General features: G+C 55.6%; 13 protein-coding genes across 13 annotated transcripts; 9 read left to right on the top strand and 4 right to left on the bottom strand.

The window, feature by feature from the left end:
• Positions 1-7: 7 nt before the first annotated feature.
• PUNSTDRAFT_48986 (uncharacterized protein) lies at positions 8-3,137 on the top strand. Its single transcript, XM_007379011.1, has 8 exons — positions 8-435; positions 492-1,909; positions 1,965-2,089; positions 2,140-2,269; positions 2,331-2,506; positions 2,562-2,686; positions 2,748-2,858; positions 2,909-3,137. The coding sequence occupies exons 1-2, from the start codon at positions 70-72 to the stop codon at positions 1,530-1,532; spliced, it is 1,407 nt and encodes a 468-aa protein (XP_007379073.1). The 5' UTR covers positions 8-69; the 3' UTR covers positions 1,533-1,909; positions 1,965-2,089; positions 2,140-2,269; positions 2,331-2,506; positions 2,562-2,686; positions 2,748-2,858; positions 2,909-3,137.
• A 198-nt stretch (positions 3,138-3,335) lies between these two features.
• PUNSTDRAFT_123822 (uncharacterized protein) lies at positions 3,336-8,919 on the top strand. The gene is made up of 9 exons (XM_007379012.1): positions 3,336-3,433; positions 3,488-6,030; positions 6,083-6,455; positions 6,561-6,618; positions 6,700-6,769; positions 6,823-6,864; positions 6,915-6,979; positions 7,027-7,427; positions 7,478-8,919. Exons 1-9 carry the CDS (start codon positions 3,364-3,366, stop codon positions 8,839-8,841), a joined length of 4,986 nt encoding a protein of 1,661 aa, XP_007379074.1. The 5' UTR covers positions 3,336-3,363; the 3' UTR covers positions 8,842-8,919.
• A 155-nt stretch (positions 8,920-9,074) lies between these two features.
• Positions 9,075-10,329, bottom strand: PUNSTDRAFT_48990 (uncharacterized protein). Its single transcript, XM_007379013.1, has 5 exons — positions 10,239-10,329; positions 10,089-10,177; positions 9,423-10,034; positions 9,343-9,369; positions 9,075-9,286 (listed from the first exon to the last, which is right to left on the bottom strand). The coding sequence occupies exons 1-5, from the start codon at positions 10,315-10,317 to the stop codon at positions 9,239-9,241; spliced, it is 855 nt and encodes a 284-aa protein (XP_007379075.1). The 5' UTR covers positions 10,318-10,329; the 3' UTR covers positions 9,075-9,238.
• A 152-nt stretch (positions 10,330-10,481) lies between these two features.
• On the top strand, positions 10,482-11,972 carry PUNSTDRAFT_58988 (Lipoyl synthase; the record flags this gene model as incomplete). Its single annotated transcript, XM_007379014.1, has 7 exons — positions 10,482-10,681; positions 10,735-10,927; positions 10,979-11,135; positions 11,193-11,250; positions 11,299-11,570; positions 11,622-11,800; positions 11,853-11,972. 7 exons carry the CDS (start codon positions 10,482-10,484, stop codon positions 11,970-11,972), a joined length of 1,179 nt encoding a protein of 392 aa, XP_007379076.1.
• A 571-nt stretch (positions 11,973-12,543) lies between these two features.
• Positions 12,544-14,637, top strand: PUNSTDRAFT_129796 (uncharacterized protein; the record flags this gene model as incomplete). Its single annotated transcript, XM_007379015.1, has 6 exons — positions 12,544-12,632; positions 12,686-12,971; positions 13,029-13,168; positions 13,224-13,541; positions 13,599-14,190; positions 14,242-14,637. 6 exons carry the CDS (start codon positions 12,544-12,546, stop codon positions 14,635-14,637), a joined length of 1,821 nt encoding a protein of 606 aa, XP_007379077.1.
• Positions 14,638-15,031: 394 nt separating this feature from the next.
• Positions 15,032-15,745, bottom strand: PUNSTDRAFT_129797 (uncharacterized protein; the record flags this gene model as incomplete). The annotated part of the gene is made up of 5 exons (XM_007379016.1): positions 15,032-15,062; positions 15,119-15,275; positions 15,334-15,508; positions 15,596-15,622; positions 15,686-15,745. 5 exons carry the CDS (start codon positions 15,743-15,745, stop codon positions 15,032-15,034), a joined length of 450 nt encoding a protein of 149 aa, XP_007379078.1.
• Positions 15,746-15,778: 33 nt separating this feature from the next.
• Positions 15,779-17,840, top strand: PUNSTDRAFT_95789 (putative rRNA pseudouridine synthase; the record flags this gene model as incomplete). Its single annotated transcript, XM_007379017.1, has 5 exons — positions 15,779-15,996; positions 16,055-16,239; positions 16,295-16,681; positions 16,736-17,169; positions 17,218-17,840. The coding sequence occupies 5 exons, from the start codon at positions 15,779-15,781 to the stop codon at positions 17,596-17,598; spliced, it is 1,605 nt and encodes a 534-aa protein (XP_007379079.1). The 3' UTR covers positions 17,599-17,840.
• Positions 17,804-20,044, bottom strand: PUNSTDRAFT_95790 (uncharacterized protein). The gene is made up of 8 exons (XM_007379018.1): positions 19,480-20,044; positions 19,383-19,427; positions 19,321-19,330; positions 19,217-19,252; positions 19,111-19,167; positions 19,020-19,055; positions 18,332-18,959; positions 17,804-18,279 (listed from the first exon to the last, which is right to left on the bottom strand). Exons 1-8 carry the CDS (start codon positions 19,603-19,605, stop codon positions 17,997-17,999), a joined length of 1,221 nt encoding a protein of 406 aa, XP_007379080.1. The 5' UTR covers positions 19,606-20,044; the 3' UTR covers positions 17,804-17,996.
• A 429-nt stretch (positions 20,045-20,473) lies between these two features.
• Positions 20,474-21,942, top strand: PUNSTDRAFT_48994 (Pkinase-domain-containing protein). Its single transcript, XM_007379019.1, has 5 exons — positions 20,474-20,581; positions 20,649-20,842; positions 20,896-20,956; positions 21,014-21,727; positions 21,782-21,942. The coding sequence occupies exons 1-5, from the start codon at positions 20,524-20,526 to the stop codon at positions 21,859-21,861; spliced, it is 1,107 nt and encodes a 368-aa protein (XP_007379081.1). The 5' UTR covers positions 20,474-20,523; the 3' UTR covers positions 21,862-21,942.
• Positions 21,943-22,083: 141 nt separating this feature from the next.
• PUNSTDRAFT_58228 (uncharacterized protein) lies at positions 22,084-22,327 on the top strand (the record flags this gene model as incomplete). Its single annotated transcript, XM_007379020.1, has 2 exons — positions 22,084-22,171; positions 22,236-22,327. The coding sequence occupies 2 exons, from the start codon at positions 22,084-22,086 to the stop codon at positions 22,325-22,327; spliced, it is 180 nt and encodes a 59-aa protein (XP_007379082.1).
• Positions 22,328-22,744: 417 nt separating this feature from the next.
• PUNSTDRAFT_110296 (peroxisomal biogenesis factor 11) lies at positions 22,745-23,726 on the bottom strand (the record flags this gene model as incomplete). The annotated part of the gene is made up of 5 exons (XM_007379021.1): positions 22,745-22,805; positions 22,862-22,972; positions 23,032-23,392; positions 23,454-23,574; positions 23,631-23,726. 5 exons carry the CDS (start codon positions 23,724-23,726, stop codon positions 22,745-22,747), a joined length of 750 nt encoding a protein of 249 aa, XP_007379083.1.
• Positions 23,727-24,169: 443 nt separating this feature from the next.
• PUNSTDRAFT_110297 (fumarate hydratase) lies at positions 24,170-26,304 on the top strand (the record flags this gene model as incomplete). The annotated part of the gene is made up of 11 exons (XM_007379022.1): positions 24,170-24,196; positions 24,387-24,469; positions 24,527-24,683; positions 24,737-24,823; positions 24,876-24,979; positions 25,032-25,305; positions 25,364-25,453; positions 25,509-25,787; positions 25,856-25,919; positions 25,971-26,093; positions 26,165-26,304. The coding sequence occupies 11 exons, from the start codon at positions 24,170-24,172 to the stop codon at positions 26,302-26,304; spliced, it is 1,428 nt and encodes a 475-aa protein (XP_007379084.1).
• A 546-nt stretch (positions 26,305-26,850) lies between these two features.
• On the top strand, positions 26,851-27,294 carry PUNSTDRAFT_129803 (uncharacterized protein; the record flags this gene model as incomplete). Its single annotated transcript, XM_007379023.1, has 1 exon — positions 26,851-27,294. A coding segment is annotated over one exon (444 nt), but the record flags the coding sequence as incomplete, so codon positions are not given.
• Between the last annotated feature and the right edge of the window lie 112 nt (positions 27,295-27,406).

Below are 27,406 nucleotides of genomic sequence, written 5' to 3' on the forward strand. Positions count from 1 at the left end.
CCCGTTCCATGACTCCGCCCGCCGCTACATAACTTGCCCATCTTGCCCTCGGTCGCGCCGCAACCGACCATGTCTGCAGCGATCAACATCCCCGGCTCCCCCGTCAGGTACACCACCGTTGTCTCCGTGTCTCCCACCGCGAGCTCCCTCACCGAGCGCATCACGCGCCCGCTCCGGAGCGACTCGCTCGCCTCCTACGCCGTTCGCCAGCCTCGAGTGCTCCATCCGACGGATAACGAAGAGCTCAGGCTGCTGCTGCTGGAGAACATCAGCCAGGACGCCGTCGCCGCATTCAGAGCGCAGGGGTTCCATGTCGACCATCACGCCAAAGCCATGTCGGAGGAAGAGCTCCTGCAGAACATCGGCTCGTACCATGCCATCGGCATCCGCAGCAAAACCAAGCTGACCGACAAGGTCATCCGGGCAGCGTCCAAGGTGTGTGCACACCCACTCGCCATCGACTCACACCGACTCATGCGCTCTCTCGGTAGCTGCTCGTCATCGGATGCTTCTGCATCGGCACGAACCAGGTCGATCTCCACACGGCGGCCAAGGCAGGCATCCCCGTCTTCAACTCGCCCTTCTCCAACTCGCGTTCCGTCGCCGAGCTCGTCATATCCGAGATCATCGGCCTCTCGCGCCAGCTCTTCCAGCGCTCGTACGAGATGCGGAACGGCATTTGGAACAAGCAGTCCAAAGGATGCTGGGAAATTCGCGGCAAGACGCTCGGTATCATCGGCTACGGTCACATCGGCTCCCAGCTGTCCGTCCTCGCCGAAGCCTTTGGCATGCGTGTGCTCTTCTACGACGTGATCAACCTCATGCCCCTCGGTTCGGCGCGCCAGGTCGAGACTCTCGAAGCTCTCCTCTCCGAGTCCGACTTCGTCACGCTTCACGTCCCCGAACTTCCGGAGACGACGAACATGATCTCGGAGAAGGAGCTGGCGACAATGAAGAAGGGCGCCTACCTGATCAACAATGCTCGAGGCAAGGTCGTGGACATCCCAGCGCTCATCAAGGCACTGAAGTCGAAACATCTGGCCGGTGCTGCTCTGGACGTCTACCCGACAGAGCCCGGCTCGAATGGCGCAGCCTTTGACGATCAGGTCAACCCTTGGGTTACAGAACTCCGTTCCGTCGACAACGTCATCCTCACCCCGCACATCGGCGGCTCGACGGAGGAGGCACAGCGAATGATCGGCGAAGAGGTCGCATCGGCACTCACCCGTTACCTGAATAACGGCTCGACCCTAGGCGCCGTCAACTTTCCCGAGGTCGACCTGCGCGCCATCAGCGCCGAGGAGGGTACGCATGTGCGCGTGTGCCATGTACACAACAACCAGCCCGGCGTGCTCCGACAGGTCAACGAGGTGCTGTCGCCCTACAATGTCGAAAAGCAGTACTCGGACTCCAAGGGCGACGTGGCGTACCTGATGGCGGACATCGCCAACGTCAACGCCAGCGACATCAATATGCTCAAGGAGCGCATCAGCAAAACGAGCGCTAACATACTCACACGCTTACTGGCGTAATGTGCCTTTCTCTTTGAGCTTTTTCAAAAGGCCGAAGACGGACGGTCGTAGTAGCAACACATTGTCTTACTCCACTCAACTGGGGCCTTCGCTTTCGTTCCATTGACATATAGTGTAACCGTAGTTCAGGCAGTCCGGTACGGCTGTCAATTGTATCCATACATGTTTCATTCGATGAGGTAGTCCATGGTATAAAGATTGCTATACGGTAGAACGAGAATGCAAGGGAAACCAGTGTCATTAGGATCTAAGTTTCTTCTTCCGGATCGCCGATGCCGCTCTGAAGAATCGCGAATGTGCTCTCGCTCTCGGGCAACTCGGGCGAATCGTATATCTTGCATATACGGGTGTTTGCACGACCTTTGCGCAATTGCAACCTGGGATGGAGTATTCAGCCTGCAAGAGAGCAGTGCGATTCGAACATGGAAATACCGGGTGGTCGATGCATGCGCCATGATGTTACCTCCGATCGGTTTCTTCTCGTTTGCAGCATACGGGTTCGCGCCACCGTCAGGATTCGAGACGACTTGATTGGTCACGACAACGGCGACACCGAACTGCGAAACGATCAGCTTTACAAGACGGCGATATAAGACTTTGACTATACCTCATCTGCTAGCCTTTGCAGAGTCCTCAAGAACTTTGCCAGATGCGTTTGTCGCGCAGAGAGTTCCCCTCGACCACTGAAATCTGTCCGGTAGAGCGCAGTACACGAGTCGACAACGAGAAGACAAAACCTGTAGGATCGGGCATGCGTCAGGAGCGCGATATCAGTTGCAAGACATCGTGTGTGCGCACCGCGACTCCGACATCAGTGCACTGGCGCTGATCAATAGCGCATTCTGATGATCGGCGTTGTACGCACGGGCGTAGGCGACATTGTCGAGTACTTCTTCCCCATTCAAGCCAAAGCGTTCCGCCACCGCTAGCAGGCGAACAGGACGGAACGTGCCTTCAGTGTCAATGTACAAGCACTACGATCGAGTCTAAGCAGATGCCGAATCAACGAACGCAATGTTGGGCACTCGCCTTGCCCTCCCCTCCACCCATGCTGACAGGAAGCTGGCATGTCACAGCGAGCGTATGGCAAAGCTGCGATTTTCCTGTTCGAAACTCGCCGAACATCTCTGTGATAGCTCCCGTTTCAATACCACCTGAGGAACAAATGATTAATGACGAAGTGGGGGGAGTCTAGTCTTGAGCGTGTTTTCGTACCGCCAAGAAGGGAGTCCAAATTCTTGGACCCTGTCGTTATGTGCACCAGCTCCGATCTCCTGGCATGAACCTCCGTCGCGCTCTGGAAGCCGAGAGGGACGATCTTTTGCGCTGTTTGTTCATTCAGCCATGGATGAAAGCGAGCAAAAGACGCGGCGAACCTTCTGCCAGAATTTTGTCTGCTTTGGCGTCGCTTATTCCCTTGATGGCAAGCAACTGTTTCTTGGGGGTGAACGCTACGGCCTCGACTGTATGCAGCCCTGCATCCGCAAGCTTCTTGACGTCCTGGGGTGCGATTCCAGCTTCCTGTAGCTTATTGACCACTAATGGTCCTGAGAAAGAATAGTCATCTTCTTCCTGGAGCTGGGACGCTTGCGACATGTTAGTAGCGAGAGTGAGGGGGGTGAGCAAAAGGCGCGATACCTCGGAGTCAGGACCGCGACACGATCACATGATGGTCCATGAAATGCATCCTCCATAACGCGTGCTCTTCACGTGACTGGTTGAAAGTGCTTTCCTCTCCTTCTCTGGCAGCAAAGCCGTTCGCCTCTGTCGCGTTTGCGTGTACTTCTGCGGTGTTTTCACTCCAATCCGACTTGTATCAGTACACTTGGAGATGGGATTCTGCAGGAGATGCGGTGATATTTGCAATACTGACCGGTGCAAATGCGGAGGCACCGCAGTCGGTACGTATACGGGCAACACGACGAGATCCGACGCTGATTGCCATGCCGCACCAGCACCTGTGGTCAAATGGAACCAGGGAGACGCCGGGGATCAGCCCAAAGATCGCTGGTCGCAGACCTATACTCGCGAGAGAACTCCTTCACCCGTTCGGCCACAAGTCACAGGAACCATTATCCCCACACCTACAGGATCAAGCCCTATCAAACGCTTTCCACGCCCGAAATCAGCGATCGGAAACCACCCATTCTCCCTCGATACCCGGGTATCAGCTCATATACGCTCTACTACGGCTGAGCGCGATCGACCCGCATCACCACTGAAGCAGGGATTCCACGTTGACGATCTTCCTGCGGCAGACATCCTTCCGTCACCTCATACGGCCGAGCTCTCTAAAGCTTATGGCTCCGTGTTGCAACCTCATGAGACCTTACAGTCATTCACATGTCGCGTTTGCTCTACGCCATTCCCTCCCGATGCCACCATATACCCGGATCCCAAGTCGATGACAGGAGAAGACTTCCTATGCCGACCCTGCTTCATACGGAATGGTGGTTCCAAAGGAGATTGTCAACTTTGCGGGCGTGCGGTGCTTATACTGAAGAAGGAGGGCGGTTTCGTCGAGAACTCGGGCCGCATCTGGCACAAAGCTTGCTTCAAGTGCGCTGGATGCTCGAAATCCATCGGAGACTGCCCCATGGTGGACCTCCTTGGCAGACCATCCTGCGCAGAGTGCTTTGACAGCTGCTTGAAGAGGAAAGATAGCCCAGCAAGGAAGACGCCCTTGAGCCCTGCGCAGGACAAGCGGAGCACACTAGGGGGGATGCGGACGACAGGAGAACGGGAATCGTTCAGTAGGGAGGGCAGTCCAGCCCTTGGTGAACTGGAGCAGCGCCTTGGAATCATCAAGAAGACGCGCGAGGGCAGTCCTGCCGTTGAACCTAAAACCCCACCTAAACCCCGAACCTCTCTGGGTTCAAGGTACACGACGATCAGCTCAGAGGGGGAGGCCAGCCCTGTGAGTACAGCCAGGAGTCGGGCAAACAGTATGGGCACAGACTCGTCGTCCGCGCCCCATCGTCGACGGTCGAAGAGTCGGGAGAGCATCACCCAACACTCTGACTTTCCCAGTCGACCAGAGACTCGCACTACACCTGTGGGCGATCGACGACTCAGCAGCAGTGCGAGTGCCAGCCCTCGCTTCCCGGGAAGCCCATCTACCAGGAAAACGGTAATTACAGAGGATGCCGTCGAAGAGATGAAACGTAGATTCTTAAAATCCTCAGTGTCTGAATCACCGACGCCTTCGCCTTTGCCATCGACACCGCCTTTACGCATATCCAAATCCCCGTCACCTACCCGTGGATCGCCTCTACCGCAACAGATGTCGCCATCTTCGTCAACTAGAGACACGACGCCTACTCGTCGCTCTCTGAAGAAGTACTCATCCAGCTCGTCCTTGTCGACTTCCATCTCGGCATCCACAGGGATATCGGCATTGTCCCTCAGTGCGAGGAACTTCAGTCTCCTCGCTTCTCCCTCGGTTTCGGAAAGAAACTGGTCCGCATCCCCAGTTCATAGCGTTGTTTCAGTATCACCCGGCCTATCCAGCTCGTCGGTTGCTCCCAGTCCAATGCCAAGTACGCCGGATCTATTATCGGATACGTTCTCGGAGGCGGGAACGCACTCGAGCGGTATCGAGACTCCGCCATCATTCAGTCCACCGACGGTCATCCGAGGGGTCGACAGGCTCCCGTCGATGAGAGGCTGGGACAGTGAGGTTGGGGACATCGAACCGGCTATGAAAGTGCGCACAACCCCTACCCCCAGCTCCCGAAGGATATCGGAGCCTCTTGACTCGTTGCCGGAGTCAGCGCCTCTGAAGCCTTCCCATACGGGCTCGCACATGCTGCGCCCCATAAGGCCTCATCCTACTGGTACCTACCCGCCCAACGTCGCCATCGACGCTTCCTGCGCCAAGTGCGCGCTTCCTCTGTTCACCAGCAATGGTGGCAAGTACGTCACCGTTCCTGAGGAACCTACAAGTACGGGTGTACCCCCGAAGACCTACCATGCCGACTGTTTTCGATGTCGCATTTGTGACGGTATGTTTAGAGAGCGCCAGGGAGGTCAAGCTGTTTTCGTTCGCGGAGAACGGGGCGCATGCCATATCGAATGTGCACCCCCAGAGAAGATCAAGGTAATCACAAAGGACGTGCCGGCGGGCATACCGGCGCACTGGACTTCTGCAGCAATCGAGAAGAAGTTCACGCCGCCGCCCAAGAGCGTGCCTGCTGCGCAAACTACCTTTGCCGTGCCTGCGGCGCCGAAGGTGCCACGATTTGGCGGTAGTAATCGTTGTCCAGGATGCGACAAATCTGTGAGCATCATGGAACGCGGTGTCGTTCCAGGACCTCAAGGCACCCGGTGGCATGCGACGTGCTTGGTGTGCGGTGGCAAAGAAACGGCGGCCAGGGAGCGGGAACGTGGGTGGGGCCGGAGCAACCTCAATGGAAAGAGACAACCTGGATGCGGAAAGAAGCTCGACAGTGCAGCCAAGATGGATGCCGAAGGTGGAATCTGGTGCCGCGAATGCTCGGTGGGTGTTCTGTCTGGTCGCATACTGTATCTAGTACTAACATACCGTCAAGTTGATGCTGCCGTCGGGTTACGCGTCCCCCCAATGCTCTCCGACGCATTCTCCTGTCGTTCCGACGTCGACCGGTGGTGGATCCTTCTGGTCATCACGAAACGCTACCCGTGTGCTTCCCCAGTCTACAGGGACTACCATCGCGCGTCAGTTTACGGGCACGATGGATGCTGGCTTACTGCGTCAACTCACGGGCGGCGGATTATCGCCTACCAGGCAACTGTCGCACCAAATGACGGGAGGCGGTGTAACTGGCATGACGCGACAATACACTGGTCAGCTGAACTCGGGGGACGTGCCAACGGTGACCAGGCCGAGGCCGAGAAGTGTGATCGGTATGAGGAGTTCGACGAAGAGTATGGATGAAGGGCGAGGTGTGTATCTCATGAGGCAGTTAACTGGTGGATCCTAGGTATATACGGACAAGGGACTCTCGATTGCTTATTTGGCCGTGTATCATGCTTTGCATTTGGATGTAGAACGCGTTCGGAAGTCAGACTGCTCACTGCTGCCACAGGCCAATACTGGCAATGCCGAGTAAGGAGATTTGTTCACAGCCAGGCCCAATCAACATAGTGCACGTGCCTGGCTGCCCCAGATGTTCGCACGACGCGACAGGTCCGACGCGCCGTCCTCGGCGCTGCCTCTGACCACGACGACTATGGCTCCCAGATATTCTCGTGATGAGGTTCGTCCGTTCTGTTCCGCGATGAGTGGGCGTGTGGTCAACTCAGGCTTCAGCTCGAGAGTTTCAAGCGCGCCGACCTCCAGAAGATTGGCAAAGTATGCTTCAACTTACCATGGGTTCAACCCGTCATTGACAACTTACTCAGGATCTGGGATTGAAAGCCAACGTGAAGACCGAGACACTCATTGACCAGATCCTTGGATCGTCGCAGTCAGTCCAACACCTCCTCGGCTTTTCAGCGACCTGACACATCAAAGGCAAACTAGCAGCTCGAACCCCTCTCCCCCAGTCACTCCCCCGAGAGCATACTCTAGGCGGAAGTCCAGTCGTGTTGCAAGCAGTGCTGGTGCAAGGGCTCGGACGCGATCGACGGCAACAGTAGTGATACACGATGATGACGAAGAGGAAGAGAAGGAGGAGGCCGTACCAGAACCGGAGCCGAAGGCCAAGGCTGAAGAGGAACCTTCTTCCCGCTCTATGAGGACTCGCAAAGCCAAAGATACGCAATATAGGCTAGGTGTAGGCCGACCTGCCGCAGCCGGGGGTTCGGGTGCGAGAGCCGTTACCAAGTCGGTCAGTCTCGGGCGAGGAAGCGGCACGAGGGGTAAGGTTAGTAGAGGTGTTAAGGCGAAGGAGCCAACGATACAAGAAGAAGACGGTGTGTAGGGTGTGGTCTGCACGCGGTTCCTCTCTGACGTGTCTTTCTAGAACACGACTCGTCATCCTCCGAAGCCGGGCCTTCTGGTGACAGTTCCAAGGAGATCAAAAGCGAAGTTGACCACACCTCGGAGCGTGACAAGCAATCTGGATCAGGTGCAAATGACCCAGACGCAATACTGCAACATGGTTTACAAGAGCTTAGGACGGCCTTGGCGCAACAAACTGCCGATTTGGTGAAACTGCAGCAACGCGTTGATGCCCTTGCAGCCGAAAACGAGAAACTGCGAGCTGAGTTCAGCACCATACCGCGCCTCGAGGCAGAGTTTGCGGAGGTCAAGTCAAGGTTATCCGCAGGATCTGTCGGGACTGTGAATGGAACGAAGGGACCTCTCAGTATGGTCGCCGGCTTAGGCATAGGGCGTCCATCGAGACCGGGAACGTCTGCTGTCCCTGTGGTCGCTGCGCCAGATCATCCTGGCATAGCTCCCAGTGCCCTCGGCAAACGACTACGTAATTCTAGAAGCCCGTTCGAAGGCGACGTGGTGGAGGAGCGTGGCAACGGGGAGGACTCTGCGAGGGACTCGATAAGGCACGGGAAGAAACGAGCGAAGCGATCCGAGGAGGATGGCGATGAAAGTGCGGGTGCCTCTGGCATGACACAAGCTCAGAAGGACGCCGAAGAAGAGATGATGGGCATGCTGCAGGATCCTACAGCACTGCCAAGTCGGGCGCCTACATTTACCGTGTTCACTGGGCCCGAGGAGCAGTCTTACGACGAGGGACCACCAAATCACCACCTACCCCATATTTTCGCTCGCTCTCCTGCGTCCGGTTCGAACCACACACCTAACAATGGCAATCCAATGACCGCGACAGCTTTCGCCACCGAGAATCAACCGCAGTATCAGTTTGGCTTCGGCGCGCCGGTTACGAGTACGCCGGGGCCAACGATGTCGAGCTCGAACGCGTACTCGTACCTCGAGGAACCTCAAAGCCCCACGCCCATGGGCACTCTCGTCCCTGGGGCGAGCATCGTCCCGAGCGGAAGTGGTTACGGCCACACTATCGAACGTGCGGGCCGCCGGGAGCGTAACGATCTTTTTCATCCTTATGGAACTCCTGCATCGCAGCGGACTACCCCTCGCCCCGATACCGATGCTAGCCAACGTGCAGTATCCCTAGGCGTCAATCCTGCTCTGATCCTTCGTCCAGGCAGCGCTGTTGGAACCCCCAAACGCGAGCTGAGTAGTACAGACATCGGCATGACCTTCGGTATGACCGAGCTGGCGAGTTCGACGCCGGCACTACCGCGGAAGACGATGTATGGCACGGAGCTAGAGGGCGACACGCGTTTTGGGGATTTTGGCGTGGAGGGGGTAGCAACGGGTTTTTGGGCGGGTGGGAGGTACTGAGGGGCTCGCATAACACAGAAAACCAGTGCCCCCCGGACCCGCCGTTGCCCGACTTTTTGTATTGGATATCATAAGCACGTCTTTATTCGTTTTGCACCGCACATTGTTGCATAATTATCATTTGCTTAGCTGCCGCATTTTGTTCCGATCACTGAGCGTTAGCTATCAGGATGGATGCTCCCCATTTGAATCACAGGGACGGGTTCCAACCTTCTGTTTGTCAGTTCAATAGGGGAACAACTGTTGATCATCATATTTGCGTTCAACGACCGGCGATTCAATCGTGTACGACACCGATATGACCTATCCTGAGAGGCGGGAGTAACAATGTCGGACAACGGCCGACTCGCTATATGCATTTGAATGATCAAGACCCCGGATAGTGAGTCGCATACGCTCATGCAATCCATATGGCTGCGTGACAAAAATTCTTGTGCTCCTTCCACTGTCATTTGAAGATTAAGTATCGTGTGACGGACATGGGGCTGAGATTCAACTCACGTCTGCGCGCTGATGTTCTGCCGTGCACTAGATTCGGATTGAAGACGCGGTTCTGATTTGGGTCAGAGAAAACGACTCACGTATCGCGCCACTTTGCACTTCGAGCATTGCTTCAGCGTATCTTGTTCTGGTATGAAAGGAACGGCGCATCCTCGCTTATTGCATCCCAATCGAGTCTTAGTCATGTCTTGCTTCACACGTCTCGCCCTAGCAACCCATTGCGCATCACGATTCAACAGGCCGAGCGCTCGAGGGACAGGGTGTTCTTCCTGCTCAACTCCGGGGCGAAAACTTTGCCAATGTAAGATACGTCGCTTCAGAACATCCACCGTCTCCGTCGAGAGAGCGTCCTCCGAGTCCTCCCATAGCAGCATCGTTGCGAGAAATTGGCAAGTGTTGTATATCTGGTCGTCAAAGTATTTTGGATCGTTCCACTCGCCTTGCGGTGATATCATCTTATCCGCATGTGCTCGAATGATCCACCGTGATGTGTATCCGCGTGGAGGACGGGAGAGGGAAAGGAAAGAGTGGTAGTATGGATTGTGCTGCAGCTGGAGTAGCATGATGAAGTAGCAGGAACCCGGATCCGATGTCTCTTCCCACTTGCGCAGGAGATCGACTAGGTACAACGCTGTGAATCGCGTGAATATAACCTCCTGTTGTTGCTCGTGCTCTAGCCTAAGCCGGGGTAGCTGGCACGATTCGTGTAAGCTAAAGACCCTCGACAATAGATGAGACGGATATACCAATATATCCACGAGATCGCTATATCGCATCTCATCCGTTGCATCCCGTAGTTGATCTCGTCTGTGCTCGAATGTGCTTTCTTTGACCCCTGCGTTCAATATATTGATTGTGAGCAGCTGCGAGTCGATGAAACGGCTGAGGAACCATACCCAATGCCACAGCAAAGTCATCCGACATTGGCAGCGGGCCTAGGCTCGTCTCCGGCAAGCTACGAACATTTACTGGCATCTTCGGGTTGCCATAGACTAGTGCTCAGTAACTCTGAATTGTTGGATGGAAATCTGCCTAGGGGCGTCTCGGAGGAGTACAGCCACTGCGGCCCTCCGTCGTGCATCCGGACCCGTAGGCGGGGTTCTCTCTCAAATAACTCTCTTACGACTCGTTGTCGTCCAATGGCTCGCATACCGTCGCCGATCTCTCGTTCTATACACGCCGCTAACAAAATAATATCTGGCACAACGCATGTACGGTGCTTGGCGACGCCGTCTACCTCCAAGGCTGCGTTTAGTCAGCGACTCGCCGACGGCCCTAGTCTGGACGATTTCATCGCCGGGGACGCGCCAGAGAGGGTTGTGTTAGGGAACACAGCTGCGTAAGTATTCCTCGTTATGACCGCTCGCGAGGGACCTGAACCCACGGTCGCAGACCCCGCCTGCCCACCTATCTTAAGACAAGCATACCCTCCGGGAAGTCCTTCGCCAAAATCAGGAAGGATCTCCGTGGGCTCAATCTGCATACGGTCTGCGAAGAGGCCAGATGTCCTAACATTGGCGATTGCTGGGGCGGCGACAGCGGCGACGAGCAGCAAGCAAAGCGTGCAGCTACCGCAACAATCATGGTGATTCGTATAGCATCCATGTACCGTGCTTGCTGACGCATTATGTTCCAGCTAATGGGTGATACGTGTACTCGAGGGTGTCGCTTTTGCTCCGTCAAAACGAGCCGTACGCCACCGCCCTTGGACCCTCATGAACCCGAGCATACAGCAGAGGCCATAAGCCGATGGGGCCTCGGTTATATCGTACTTACGAGCGTAGATCGAGACGGTATGTTGGATTTGCAGGTTCCCACTACCGTACGCTCGTACTTGACGTCCTTCGCAGACTTGGCCGATGGCGGGTGCAGGCATTTTGCAGAAACCATCCGTAAGATAAAGCAGAAGTACGTGTTATGTCAACGTCCCGGAATGATACTCACGAACATACACAGAGCGCCAGATACTCTCGTAGAAGCCCTTACAGGCGACTTCGCCGGCAACCTCGATCACGTAGCATTGGTGGCGCAATCCGGATTGGACGTTTACGCCCATAACGTGGAGACGACAGAGGCTTTGACACCGTTTGTGCGGGACCGTCGGGCAAGCTTCCAAACAAGCTTGAGAGTGCTGCAGCGGGCGAAGGAGGAAGGCGTTCGAGTCACCAAGACGAGCATGATGCTCGGCATTGGTGAGACGGAAGACCAGGTCATGGATGCACTGAGACGTGAGCCTTAGAGATAACCTCATGTTCGTGTCTCTAATCCGCAGTACGCAGAGCTGCGCAGACATAATGTCGACGTTGTCACTTTCGGCCAGTATATGCGACCGACAAAGAAGCATATGAAGGTGGATCGTTATGTCGATCCGGCGGAGTTTGACCGATGGAAGCAAGTCGCGGAGGATATGGGCTTCCTCTATGTTGCAAGCGGCCCGCTCGTGCGGAGCAGCTACAAGGTGAGAATAGATGTTACGCGTACGGTTTCATGCTAAGCTCTGTTTTCGCCAGGCTGGAGAATTCTTCATAGAGAATGTACTTCGCGGTAAAGGAGCGCAGCGGAAGGCGGCGACATTGCTCGCCGATCGGGATGTGCAAGCTGCGGGCACTGACAAAGCGGTCCAAGTTTGAGATAGACCGCTGTGGAGGTTCTTTCAACCCCGACCAACATTACATATATCGCAACGCTGCATAATTGATCCGATTCGCATTTCTTGCCAGGATCGCCCTTCACTGTTGCAGGCATAAGATCCGGGCGGTGCATAGCCTGCCTGATGGATGCCTTGATGTCGGTGGCGTCAGGCGGCGCCAGGTTGCGACGAAGTCCACTCGGTCGACTCGGTATCGACGGGTCGGACGTGTACCTTGACGACGGCGCTTTGCTGCTCGCAATCCATTGGGTGCTCAAACGAAACTTGCATCAGATCTATACGTACCCGGCTCAGCGACGGGCTCAACCGCCCACCATCTCCTTGACAGCTGCGGTCGGTGTAGAGCTCGATGACGCCTCGCGTGCACGCAATCGACCCCTTGCGCATGTACAATTCAGACCGGGATCGTGCTGCGTGCAGGAGTCAGAGCTTGGCCTCCGCCACCTTCGTTCTATTTCGTCCTATCGCTCTTCGATTTCTTCTCCCGCCGGCGGGTGCATCGTTATTTGGTGTCTTTTCTGTGCCGTTTATGATCAGTTTCGCTCGAATCAATGCCAAAGGTCAATACTACCATTGACGACACCAGTCCGCTCATCCAGTATGGAAATGGGTGGATAGACGAAGGGGACGGCATACACGAGTGCGATGCATCTCCCATTCCCCGTGTTTCGATACCTAACCGCGGTCGGGCAGCAACTTCAACGGAACGATAACCTTCTGCACAGCGGCTGGCACTTCGTTATCGTTCTCATTCAATGGCACCGGCGTCTGGATATTCGGGCCAAAACGCTCTGATCACGGGTATTATACCGTGATGCTCGACGATGGGCCCAATACTACGTTCTCCGGCTTTGCGCCTGAACCAGGGCTTGACCATTTTCCACTTTTCAACGGAACGGACTTGCTTCCCGGTTCCCATACGATCACCCTGACGAATACATGCAGCGATTCCAACAAGACATTTCTGGGCGTGGACTTTGTGAGCGCATACGGCGATTGCGCCTCATAACCTGACGTTAACGGGTACCATGTCCAGATTACCTGGGAGAGTGAACAAGGCGCTACCGATGCGCCAGTAACGAACACGACGATCGATGACAAGGAGCTATCATTTGTATATGAGCCAGCCGCTGCGTGGTCTGTCGTTGACGATGCTTCGACCGGATTTTCGGGCCAGTAAGCACTCTACAGCGCCACTTCCGAATGTTAAGAGTCACTCACAATTCGTCAGTCGAACTATCGCAGACGCCTCTTCCACGCTCACATTTAACGGTAACGGAGTGACGATCTATGGCGGTGTCGGTGCTGGTGCTGGTCTGTATACCGTGCAAGTGGATGGAGGGCCCGTGTCCCATTACAATGCTTCAAGGACAAGTACCAACGACACCATTCTTTTCTTTACCAATAGCCTCGATGATGGCAAACATGTCGTTCAGCTCGTGAACGACCCAGGAACGAGCGGAACGAGCCTGAGCGTCGACTTCGCGATCGTTTCTACCACTACGGGCCAAAATGCCACACTTGGAACAGGTCCGTCACCTCCAAAACCGTACGTACGTGATATCCGCGTTCCTAAGTCCCTAATAACCCCGCACTCTGTTAACAGTCGCTTCGGCAACGGTGTGCTCGCTGCCATAGCCATCTGCGTGTCAATGGCCGTCGCCGGTATCTTCGGGTTTGGCTTCTACTTCTGGTATCGGAGACGGAAAGCCAAGCGACGCTTTCAACCAGTGGACCTTATCGGCTCACCAGTGGTTCCTCCGACCCACCCTCCTCCTCTGGTCAGTACGCAAGGAGGATGGAAGCCGCAGATCGAGGATACAGTCGTTCGCCCGTACATCCTGGATATCCCTGTCGATCCATCACATCAGTCATTCAGCGACGGTCACGGCGGACAAATGGTGGAAGTGCGGTCGCCTAAGCCTGCCTATATACGGACGTCTGTGGCATCACCGCGACAATGGGACCCGCACGCCGTGCCCCAACCTACTGGTCCGATACGTGGCCGCGAAAGCTTCGCGGGACCTCAGTCGGCCACATCCAACCGGAGTTTCCTTCCAGAAAGGGCTCGAGATGCAGAGACGGTCATGATCGGACCTCCGTCAGATATATATTCCAAGAGAAGCTATGGATCAGCCGGATCCTTAGGCACTTCAGAGAGCGTGAACAGTACTGCGTCCTTGCTGCGGACCACTAGGGTAAGAGGAAATGTTATTGCAACGCGTGGTAATCGCTCAGTCCCTCCACAGGAACTTCAATATCCCTCCATAGCACGTCTCTCCGTAACAGCGGAACTCCCTGAACCTCGTTCTCCTGCTAACACCAGGCCACCTCCCACTCCATCGAGATTCTCGATTGCCAACCCTGATATATCTCCCATCGACCATGAACCAACAGCCGTCGTTTCATCTCGAGCACCCGTAAGCACCAGCAAATCTCCTCTACCCAACCCCCATGTGCGGTCTGGAGATTCGCGAAGGTCGAAAGCCCTGCCGCTCCCGCCGATTATGATCGACCGTAGACCTGACGCAGACGCAATGACGTCCGCCACCGCTCTTTCGGATCATCAGCGTACGCATGCAGACCATGAGGGCGATGTATCGCCGCAGCCAACCTTGCCGCCAAATTACTATGAGGAAACGTAGTGATAGTCATGCTTTTCCTCTTCCCCTGTCGTTCTCTGTACAACATCCATGTATCGAACCAATCAGCCCATCCCCTTGTTGCCATACGCACTTCATTCTTTCATCGAATCTGTACAGTAGTGCCAATATCCAATACATCTCGACCATAGCCATGCCGCGACGCTCGGACCTCTATATGAATACGCGTCCGAGTGCATCGTACGCGACTATAACAAATCTGCGAGCCGGATGTAAACATTCCAACGACCGATAAACACCCTCTGAAAGCTGTAGCGCGAACGGATTCGACCAGCCAGCTCGCTTTTCATGTCCAAATGATCCATGGATTGGCATGAGGCATAAAACAAATGTAGTGCGATCATATGCATGCGACGAGAATGTATCCAGTCGACGGCTACTCTTCGTCCTCGTCAGCGGCACCGGTGCTACCAGGCCAGTGAGTTCAATGTAACAGATCTGACAGAACAGACATGTAGCGTACTCAATGTCGTAGAAGCGAAGCTGGTACGAGTCTTTGGTCGTCGCCACAACGCGAATCCAGTCCCGAAGCTGATTCTTCTTCAGGTACTTTTTGGTGAGGTACTTGAGGTACCGCTTCGAGAGCGGGATGCTCGAAGACACGGTGAGCTTTGTGTTCCCTTTAATGATATGAAGTTAAGATCAACCATGTCATATACCGGTGCAATGTACACTGACCGTCACGCTGGATCTTGATGTTTTCGCCGAGATTGCCTGCCTTGCCCTCGACCTTAATACGGTCATGAAGGTACTTTTCAAAGGCAGCGCCGTCGAAGACCTGGTTGTCCGCCGGCTTGGAGTAGTCGATGACGAACTTGTGTTTAGCGGCGGTCTTTCCGGGAGCGGCCTTGGGCTACATGGCGGAGGAAGAAGAGAGAGGAAGGAAACCGGCGTGAGCCTACTGAGAAGGTAACTCAGCAAAGCGGTAACCGGGACTGACCATCTTGACGGCGGCGACGGCGGGGAACTGGTGGTGGTGGGTGAAGGCGAAGTTGGGTGTGCTGCACAGCTGGAATTAGAGTTTGCTCACGTGCGTCTGGGGAACGCCGAACGGGATACCGGCGCTTGAGCACCCGCTACCTGTTACCATTAAGCGCCCGACGTACTGTTTTGCACTCGAGCCATGGCGCCTCCGGCAAACCTCACCAAGGAGCAGGTCGCCTCCGTCCAGCTAGATGGCGACTTTGCCCTCAAGCCGGAGAAGTCTGAGCCAAAGCTCGACACATCTCAATGGCCCCTTCTGTTAAAAAACTACGACAAACTGCTTGTCCGTTCCGCGCATTTCACCCCCATTCCCTCCGGTTGCCCTCCTTTGAAAAGGGACATCACGTCCTACATCAAGTGCGCTCGCTGCCCCCCTATGCTTGTGACCTGGAAGGCTGAACGGTGTCTTCTGTAGGTCCGGCGTCATCAACTTGGACAAACCCTCCAACCCCTCGTCGCATGAAGTCGTTGCTTGGCTTCGGCGAATCCTGCGCGTGGAGAAAACTGGCCACAGTGGCACTCTTGACCCGAAGGTCACCGGGTGCCTGATCGTCTGTATCGACCGCGCGACTCGATTGGTCAAGTCACAACAGGGAGCCGGTGAGTCCCGTCCATACCATGCTCTCTGAAGTTCGCACAGTGTACGTGTTTTCAGGCAAGGAATACGTGGCCGTCCTTCGCCTGCACGACGGTCTTTCGGACCCGGCAACTCTTCCCCGCGCCCTTCAGACTCTTACCGGCGCTCTCTTCCAACGTCCGCCCCTCATATCCGCTGTGAAACGCCAACTTCGTATCCGAACTATATACGAGTCTAAACTGCTCGAATTCGATGAACAGCGCAATTTGGCCGTATTCTGGGTGTCGTGCGAGGCGGGAACCTACATACGGACGCTCTGCGTGCACTTGGGTCTGATCCTCGGTGTCGGCGGACACATGCAAGAGCTGCGTCGTGTCCGCAGTGGTGCATTATCAGAAAACGACGACATAGTCACTATGCATGATGTTATGGACGCGCAATGGATGTACGACAACACTCGTGATGGTGAGTACCTCACCTCTCAGATTTCCGCTGGTTTTGTTGAGGCACTGAATACAGAATCGTATCTTCGGCGTGTGATCCGCCCCCTCGAATGCCTACTTGTGGGTTATAAGCGGATCGTGGTCAAAGATAGCGCAGTGAATGCTGTTTGCTACGGAGCGAAGCTTATGATACCCGGTCTCCTACGCTATGAAGCCGACATCTCGGTCCACGAGGAGGTTGTTCTTATGACCACCAAAGGCGAGGCAATCGCTCTCGCTATCGCCCAGATGTCGACTGTTGAACTCGCGACCTGCGACCACGGCGTCGTGGCTAAAGTCAAACGCTGCATTATGGAGAGGGACACCTACCCGCGCCGCTGGGGCCTTGGCCCTGTGGCTGCCCAGAAAAAGAAAATGGTAAAGGATGGCAAGCTCAGCAAGTTCGGCGAGAAAATCGAGGGCGTCACTCCAGCCGAGTGGAGCAAGGATTATGTCGATTATAACCGCGAGGTACCTCCTCCGCAAATTCGAAAGGCAATCATTGATCTTGGATCACAGCAGCCCGCTGCAGGGCCATCAACGACGGTGCCTACTGGCGCCGCCATCGAGGTTCCACCAGCTCCTACGGTCCCCGCTGCTGATACTACCTCCGAAGCTGCGTTGTCGAAGGAAGAGAAGAAGGAGAAGAAGCGCAAGCGCAAGTCGGAGTTGCCTGAGATTGATCCCGACGTATCCATGGCGGTGTCTGAACCGGCTAACGGTGAGGACGACGAAGCGAAAGCAGAAAGGAAACGGAAGAAGAAGGAGGAAAAGGAGAAGAAGAAAGCTGCAGGTGAGGCAGCAGCGGACGAGGATGGGGATGAAGCGGCAAAACGGGAGAAGAAGCGTCTGAAAAGGGAAGCAAAGAAGGCGAGGGAGTCCATGGGCGGCGAGTCATGATGCTTGTTCGTTTTATGAGGATTTAGTGTGCCGTTTGTTGTTGTCTTCAGTAATGCTCTTCCATATGTGCTTTTGCATGACAACGTAAACCCCTGCAATATGCAATGCAACCCAAAGTCATAGGGTAATCCAAATACTCTCACTGAAGGGCGCAAGGCACACCGAACGTTGTTGACAACTGCGCGAAACAACATTCCACTCCATCCCGGTCATGAAGTATGGTTGGTATTAGTAAAGTACGGCTACATTGTTCAACCCCATAAGAAAGTGATCGACCTCGATCGCATGGAACAAGTATAAGGTCATCAAGACGGCGTATAGTCCTAAGCTATAATCATGAAAAAGTCCGATGTCGTGTAAGGGAAGGGACTAGTTCCCCATCATTGGTGGTCTCTACGCTAAAGGAGTGCGAAGGAAGCGACGGCGAGGGCGCCGAGGATCGTGGCGAGCACATTGCCGCCAAATTGAGCGAGGGCACCAGACGTAGTGGTGGTCGCGCTCGGGGAGGCTGCAGAGCCGCTGGCGCTCGAGGTGGTAGCATTGGTGCCGTTGAGCTGCTTGGCGAGAGCCTGGAAGGCGTCAAAGTTGCGCTGCGAGGACTCGACGGCGTTGATGGCAAACACCATGCCCATGCCGCAGTGGGATACAGGGGTCTTTTGACGGCAGTAAGCCCAGACAGGACTACAATGATGGTTGGGTCAGCATTCAGCATGCGCGTATGAAACGGACATACGAGGTGTCAACGACGGTGTAGTTCCAAGTAGGGAACTCGGTGGCATCCGGTGCAACGGGCATGAAGCCAGAGTCGAAGCCGACAACTCCGGACGTCGCGTTGTTGAGATGTACGCAAGGCGCGGCAAAGGATGACTGGGTGACGGTGTGATTCTTCTGGTGGAACTCGAATACGACGACGTCGCGGGGAGCAGCTTGGATCGAGGGCGGGTCGAACGCGAGGGTGCCGTTCGCGCTGCCCACGACGATCTTATGCACGTTGCCCTCGAGCGACGCAGGAGTGGGCTCGGCCGATCCCGGATAGGATGCGTAGGTAGTCGTCCACGTCGAGGACGCTAGAGTCACCGTCGCCGTGACAGTCTCGGCTGCGGAGACAGGGGGGATCGTAGCGGAGCCGTAGGCAGCTGTCCAGGTGTCGGTGGCAGCATCGGTAGCACTGGCATATCCCCCGGTGGCAGATGCAGAAGATGCGGCAGCCTTCAAAGCGGCTCCCTGAGCGAGGGCAGCATTCTTGAAGTTGGTAAAGCTGTTTGCGGAGCCGTCGGCGCCACAGTTGACGGCGAAGACCATGCCTTGGCCGCAGTGAGAGTTGGCTGTGTTTGCGGCCTGATCACAGAAAACCCAGATGGCTAAGAAAAAAGAGTGCGCTGTCAGCACACAACGAGCCGTATCGAAGGAGATTTACTTACGACTCGAGTCAGTCACGGTGATCGTGTAGGTCGGGACTTGTCATGTCCGTCAACAAGTGTGTCTCGCTGAAGAGCATGGTGATCAGCTTACAGTTGTCGGTCTGGTTCGCAGGAACGGGCATGAATCCCGAGTCGAATCCGCCGTCCTCTTTCGGCAAGTCAATATCCCGATTCGGAAACAGATTAAATGGACCCACTGAGCGCGCAAGGGTTTGCGAAGGACGATTGCGTGACTGTGCATGTGCACATGGGTAAGAACACTGAGTATTCTATTCCTGACCGTGGTCGGCATTCTGCTCACCGGTATGATTCTTTAAGGGCGTCGGTGAGCGTGAAGACCGGAACAACAGACATGAAACCAACCTTTTGCTCAAAGTGGAAGATAACCTGGTCACCGGGATTTGCGAACTGACCGGGGTTTGAGATGGCTGGTCCTCCCAGAGCGAAACCCGTTACTCACGATGGCTTCGGGGTTGAACGCCAATGTACCATCGGCGCCGCCGACGGTGACGTCGTGTGTCGCAGCCTGAACGCCGGAAGCGGCCCAGGCAAGGCCGACGATAGCGGCAGAAGCAGTGAACAACATCGGGAGCGATTTGACGTAGGTTAAGGAGCAGGTCTTGCTGAGGGAAATTATATCAAGGCGCTAAAGAGCGAACAGACTCGTAAACGAGTGCAGGAAGAAACCTAGGGAAGGCAGAATGGAGGAACCGAGAGCCGTACAACCGAGGGGGAGAGATGAAAGGTCTGCCAGAACCGTAGCATCGTTTCTTTTATACTCGAACAAAGGATTAACAGACGTGGGAGCTAGGAGGAATAGCGACCGAGGACGGAGACGGAAGCATGTGCGTCCAGGTGCTTTCCTTCTGATTCGCCGCACAATTGACGCGGCCTTTGCTCGACTTGGAACAATGGGACGCTGGCGCGGGCCGAGGTCAGGCGCGCAAGCTTACGAGCGCAGACAAGGTGCTCGAAGAGCCTGTGTGCGGGAGAGCCGCACAATACAATATCGCTGCTGTGTTGGCCGCAGAGAATGCGAGCGGGATGAGCATCGAGCGGAGTGCGGGGGTGGTGATCCCGAGAAGGCCGAGATGGCGACATTGCGTGGGAAGCTGGGGAGATCGAGGACAGCCGCGGGAAGATCGTCCCAAAGTGGCAAGACAGGGCGGCGTGACAGTGATGGTGCGCTGATGGCACTCGTCTCTCGACACGGAGCGGGCTTAGATACAGTATCAGATATCATTGGCCACTTGGCCCGCCAGAAAGTGTGCCAATCATGCAGCTCGATGCAGTCAACTCTCAGTGACCGCCTGATGGATCGCGCACATCACCCACAGCCTCGGTATTCATCAGTATCATCCCTCCTTTGGGATCAATACGCAGCGAACAGTTTCATCACAAAAGCATGGGCCGTCCCTTTTGTTTCCTCCTCCCGGGCTTCTAGTGCCTCTTACCCCCAGTCAAGTCGCTCAGCCTTTCCTTCGCCAACACCTCCTCCCCCGCCATGGTCGCCCTCACGAAGAAGGAGAAGACCTCCAAACCTCTTCCCAAGTTCCACGTCGGTAGGTCATCTGCACGTCACCTGAGATCTAGCAGTGCACGTCCCACCCTCATATGCCCCTCCATCAGGCGACGACTACCAGATCCTCCATAGCCTAGGCGAGGGCGCGTATGGAACTGTCGTGGCCGCAAAGCACCTGCCATCAGACCGTCAAGTCGCCATCAAACGGATACTGCCCTTCGAGCATACGCTGTTCTGCTTGAGGACCTTGCGAGAGCTCAAGTTGCTCAAGTACTTTTCGGACACATGCGTGAATGAGAATGTAGCCCGCATCCGTCCGTATGGCATGTGCGCGTTCACTCACGTCGGTTGCAGATCATCTCCATCCTCGATATCATCAAACCACCGTCCCTGGCCGATTTTACGGAGATTTACTGTGAGAATCACATGATCGATCAGGGTCCCGCCTGCGCGTCTGACCATGTCTATGCAGTCATCCAAGAGCTCATGCAAACAGATCTTCACCGAGTGATCCGGACACAGCAACTCACCGATGACCACTGCCAATACTTCGTATACCAGATCCTCCGCGGCCTCAAGACCGTTCATTCCGCCGATGTCGTCCACAGGGATCTCAAACCAGCCAACTTGTTGATCAACGCCAATTGCGACCTCAAGATCTGCGACTTCGGTCTCGCTCGTAGCGTTAAGACCAGCAGCGTCGAAGGCCCCAAGGATGCCGGCCTCATGACCGAATACGTTGCAACTCGGTGGTACCGGGCACCCGAGATCATGCTTTCGTTCAAGATGTACACCAAAGCGATCGACATCTGGTCTGTGGGCTGCATCCTTGCTGAACTTCTCACTGGTCGGCCGCTCTTTCCCGGGCGCGACTATGGCCACCAGCTCGATCTCATCCTCGACGTTATCGGGACGCCGACACTGGACGAATTCTACGCTATCACTTCACGGCGCTCGCGCGACTACATCCGTGCGCTTCCGATTCGCAAACGGAGACCGTTCAGCACGCTATTCCCCAAAGCGTCGCCCGAGGCCATCGACTTCCTGAATAGGACCCTGACTTTCGATCCCAAGAAGCGTGCAACGGTAGAGGAGGCGCTTGAACATCCGTATCTAGCGGCGTATCACGATCCAGAGGACGAGCCCACCTCGGGAACTCTAGACCCTGAGTACTTTCAATTCGATCGTGAGTGCTTGCAAGTGATTGCCTTCGGTAATGGTATTTCTGACGGTCGCCCAGTTCACAAGGACGAGCTCTCGAAAGCGGACCTCAAGGAGTTGCTGTACGAGGAGGTCATGTCCTTCGTGCCATCCATATGATGCTTATTTATGCCCTATTTATGATGCTCATTCCTTTCGTTATCCATTGCCTGGGGCTTGCAAACAATTCTAACCGCACTTTGTGATATATATGAGCATATGTAATGGACCCAGAATGGACCAATGCAAAGCCTGCACAGACAGTTGGGAGCACACCGAAACTGCCCGTGAGAACTTGGTAAACGTGCGACTCGGCCGGATGTGGATCAGTTCCTGCTGTCCATGAACACACTTTCAAGGCGCGAAGAGGAAACGCTGGTCAAGACCACCAAAGCGCATGCACTCAAGCAATGTGATCAATTGGTGAAAGGTTGGTATCCGAGCTTTCTCCTTGCATCCCTCCAGTAAATAGCGTACTATCACCTCCACACTAGATTTCGCAGCGTGCTCTGAAGGCAGGACTATATCTGTCGCGTGGGCATGTAAGGACAAATGGAAAGGCGTGCAGGACTGCATATCTCAGTAGTACGCACTCGCTTCTTGCCCTCCAGAGCCCACGCTCACCGAACGGCGCTTAGCACCGGCCCTGAAGCGATGACCAAAGTCAGAGCTGAGTATCTACGACTACGGAACGAGAAAATAGTGCAGGACGTCGCCGCGGCGGGTGCGGCTAACCCAAGCTAGCTGGTCCCGGCACCACCACCACTGGAAAAGTGTATCCGAGGTCGGGCCTCAGGAACGGGACAAGCAAACACGAGAAAGCACGCCGAACGCAAGGTCTCTGCAAACTGTCTGCGAGAGGTCTCTCAAAACTCGGAGCTCGGCCCTACGTCGGGTGCCGCAGCACTAATGTACAGTGTGTGCCGCTGTATTCATTGCCTAAACACGTATTCGACGTGGCCATACATTGCAACGAATAGGTATACGTCCTCTCAACCCTTCTCTACGACTTGCCGGCCGCAGCAGCCCATTGGCTACGCAAGGCCATGACGGAGGTGATAAATCTGATGGACATTGAGCGCCATACTTTCTGGAAACTGGATGAGGAAAGCAGACTAACCCAAAGAGACCCAATACCCCGTCGTTGAAGTTCACGAGGCCAACGTTGGATGCTGGAATCCAGAAGTCGAGAAGATCCATCGCGAATTGGTATCTGACACCGCTTCGTTGTCTGTCATCCGTCCTCGTAAACGGCTGTTTTTCCACGGACTGATTGAAATGAATCCTTACGCTTCCAAAGCACTTAACCGACCATCCCTGCTCGCCTTCTCTCCCACCTCTGCGGAACCCCACGACTGACGCTTGATTTCCTTCATATCGTTCGCGAGCCTACCAGCCTTCAGCAACCCATGCGCAATGCTGAATGATATTCCGGCGAGCCAGAAGCGATTCGAAGTCTTGTTGACCTTTTGTGCGGTAGTTCGGGAGAGGGATATGAACTTGACGGCGTTGGCCCATATGAGAGCGTCGTAGGTGAGGTAGCCGAAATAGCACAGCTGGCGACCGATGGAGGTCACCTCTTCACCACGGAAGCCGCCAGGAATCCGGAGGGCAGCCTGAAGGTGCTCCATGGGCTTCCCGAGGCGCATAACTGGTATCCGCAGTTTCGCGTCAGCTTCCGAAAGGCGTATCGTGAAGCCGAGCACACGCACGCTTACGCCCCAAAGCGAGATGGGCTTTCAGCGCATTCCAGCGGGCGGCGTCTACAGATTTGCCGCGGGATATAAGGAGCCAAGCGTAGAACCTGGCAAAGTACTGGACCGCCCGGTAGATCTACGCAGTATGCCCGTCAAAACCAGCTCGGATGGCTACAATGAGGACATAGCCACCTTGTCGCGGCCAAGAGTGGTAGACGAAAGCCTTAGACTCTGCGAGACGAAGGGGTGGAAGACCAGCTGGTGCGCAACCTGTTGGGCCACAGACATGTTGAAACTAAGGAGAGCAAGGACGATAGGCAGGAGAAGGAATGCGTTTAGAACGGGTCCGGAGACCATTAATGCAGGACCGAAGCTGAAGAGCGGCAATCACGTGTGGTGGTGACCGTATAGCTTGTGATTCACGAGTAATGAGTTACTGAATCGTTCCTCGTCGGCGGCGGCGGCGGCGTTCTTGGGGCCAGAAACGACAGGCGCGAAATCAGTCACTACGAACCTCGACGCCCGGATATCGGACGTCGTATCAAGAGGCGGCGCTCACACGTCGCGCGATTCGGATGTACTCTACATATGTACTCACCTCCGGTCGCGCGCGAGTCGGAACGCGTCGGGCGCGTCCGGGGAGCAATGAAATCATTTGTCTCTTGTTCTCCCCGCATCCGTGCGCGCCGTCTGCGACGAACCTTTCGTACTCATCCAAAAATTATCGAGCCATGGCTGGCCGGCTGACCGCCCGTACAGTGAGCCCCGCGTCAACGTCGCCGTAGCCGGCCTAGCTCACCTGGTGCTCATGTGATTTCAAAGCTCAATCTAAATCGCCTTCAGAGCGGGAGGATATGTCACAGGCTATTCTCCTCAAGCCCTCGCATAATGGTACGCTGGCTTCCTCTGGCAAGACGACGTGGATGACAAGCTCGACGATCGCGGCAGTCTGGCCAGTTCCGTGCAGAGCGTGATACATTTGGCGAGCTTCAGGTGCCCGCGGACCGGTACTGGGGTGCGCAAACTCAGAGGTACGAGATCATGTCGGCGTTGAGTGACGAGGAACTCTCATACCTCGAGCACCGTAGGTCGCTACAGAACTTTGACATCGGTGGTCCGACTGAGCGGTTACCGCCTCCCCTCATCAAAGCATTCGGTATCCTGAAGAAAGCCGCGTCGGTCGTCAACGCGACCTACGGGCTGGATCCCAAAGTTGCAGGCGCTATCCAGTCCGCTGCAGATGAAGTACGCTGAGCGCATGCCGCGATCACTCGGTTATGCTTATATATGCTCGATAGGTCATCTCGGGCAAGCTCATTGACCATTTCCCCCTCGTGGTATTCCAGACGGGCAGCGGCACGCAGAGCAACATGAACGTCAACGAGGTGCTCTTTCACGTTCCTCATAGGTTTGCGACAGTATTGACTCCGGATCTAGGTTATCTCCAATCGTGCTATTGAGATCTTGGGTGGTGAGCTTGGATCGAAGAAGCCAGTCCATCCCAACGATCACGTTAATATGAGTCAGAGTAGCAACGACACGTACGAAACTCGTGCTATCGCCGATGCGATCCTGCTTGACATCTTAACACAGGTTCCCGACAGCAATGCACGTTGCCGCCGTTATGGAGCTGCACCACACGCTTCTTCCTGCCTTGGTAGAACTGCGGGATGCGTTGGCAGCGAAGGCTGACGCATTCAAGGACATCATCAAGATCGGTCGCACGCACTTACAGGACGCGACGCCGCTCACTCTAGGCCAGGAATTCAGCGGATATGTTCAGCAGCTGGATAACGGAATTGCCAGGGTGAAGGACGTTATCCCTAGACTAAGCCTGCTGGCACAAGGTGGGACGGCGGTTGGCACTGTGAGTGAAGAAACTTGTACTTGCAGATCAAGCACCACTCTAACAGCAACGAAAACAGGGCCTGAACACTAAGAGGGGGTTCGATGTGAAGGTGGCGGCTGAGATCTCTAAGCTCACTGGGATTGAGTTTAAGACTGCGCCCAACAAGGTAAGTTTCAAGATTTCGAATTACCGGAACGTTCCATGTTGAAATGATTATTCAGTTTGAGGCCCTTGCGGCTCACGACGCCCTCGTTGAGGCACACGGAGCTCTCAACGTGCTCGCGGTATCCTTCATGAAAATCGCGAACGACATCCGCTTCCTCGGTTCCGGTCCTCGCTGTGGTCTTGGCGAGCTCATGCTGCCCGAGAACGAGCCCGGCAGCAGCATCATGCCCGGAAAAGTCAACCCGACCCAGTGCGAGGCACTGACCATGGTTGCTGCGCAGGTAATGGGCAACAACACCACGGTCAGCGTCGCGGGTAGCAATGGCCACTTTGAGGTGAGTGGCGGATCCTTCGCACTACTATCATGCGAGCACAGACGCTGATTCGCTGCGGACGTATGCAGTTGAACGTGTTCAAACCGGTGATAATCAAGAATGTCCTCCAGAGCATTCGGTTGCTGGGTGATGGTACGTATTTTTGGCGCCTGTCCGCGGAGTCCGATTTTGACATGGCTGGAGGCGCACGCTCGTTCACGAAGAACTGCGTTGTCGGCATCCAAGCCAACAAGGCTCGCATTAACCAGCTGCTCAACGAGTCTTTGATGCTGGCTACGATCCTCAACAGCCATCTAGGCTACGACAGTATGTGGTTTCCCCCTCTTCTGAAGATACGCAGCGGGCACGTGGCTCACGAAGTACGCACCGCTTCATAGACGTCGCCAAGTGTGCGAAGAAGGCTCACAAGGAGGGCACGACGCTGAAGGAGGCGACGGTTTCTCTTGGTTTCCTGACGCCCGAGGAATTCGACCAGAAGGTGCGGCCAGAACTGATGCTGCACCCCGACGAGCCGTGAGCGATCCGCATACAATGTCGTTCCGAATGCGGAGTCTCGTGGCCCGCCGAAAGCGAAGGCGCGGCAAGGGCGGATGGTGTCTGACGATGGTATGCGCGAGCTAGATGGTGTATAGTAGCGAGTAGGACGATAGAACGAGAGATGTTGCACGGCGGCAGAGGACTCGTCCGTTGGTTCTCCCACCTCGAGAAGCTGTTGGTTTCCTTTTTTGGACATGGCAGCTCGAGCACGTCGAGTTCCAGGCGAAGTTCGCTCGGGCCAAAAAGCGATGCCGCGTCACTCAGGGCCGGGCCCGCATCAAGCTCAACTCAAAAAAGGCCTTTGCCACCTAACCACCACGCCCACCGTCGTCCTCGCCGTCGCCCACGACGACGAGCACGACCTCCGCGCCCGCTCCCGACGTCACTACCCACTGAACAGCGCCTCCGCAGTCTCTCCCCGCAACCCCGCTAGACCGTCGAACGTTGCTTGATATTGCCCGGGCGAGCGCCTCGTTCCGCCCCCGACACCGGCCGGCCAGTCAAGCAAGTCGTCGAGCGGCCCGCCATGTCTCTCAGCAGGATCTTGAACAACGACTCGGAGCCACCTACCCCCGCGTTTTCGCCGCCGAAGCCGCCTCCGACGACGGCCGATGCCCCAGCGATCAGCAGCTCGCGGCCGAGGCGCGCGACGATATCGCCTCGCCGGTCTCCCCCGCGCCCTCTTAACGAGCATCCGCCCGTGCCCCGAGGAGCCGCATACCAACCCCCGCTATACGAAGGCGCCGGTGGCTATGATCCATACTCGGGAGAGCATGTGCAAGGGAACATGTTTCCGCTTGGACAAGGCGGGAACTACTATCGACAACGAGGCCCGGGGCAGCCCCCTCCCGAAGACGACGACAACACGGAGGAGGAGTCCTATGGCGGAAGGAAAAATGGCGACACCTCTGGCAGGAGGAAGAAAAAGGCGACGCAGGACGATGAAGACTACCAGCCAGCGACCAGACGCGTAAGTGCATGTTACTTGCCAAGATGCACGGCCCGCTCACAACGTTCACGGGAAGTCGTCAAGGCGGACGTCGTCAAAAACCAAGCAGCAACAGCGACCTCCCTCACCTCCA

This window comes from Punctularia strigosozonata (genome assembly GCF_000264995.1).
Source record: "Punctularia strigosozonata HHB-11173 SS5 unplaced genomic scaffold PUNSTscaffold_1, whole genome shotgun sequence".
Classification (NCBI taxonomy): Eukaryota; Fungi; Basidiomycota; class Agaricomycetes; order Corticiales; family Punctulariaceae; genus Punctularia; species Punctularia strigosozonata.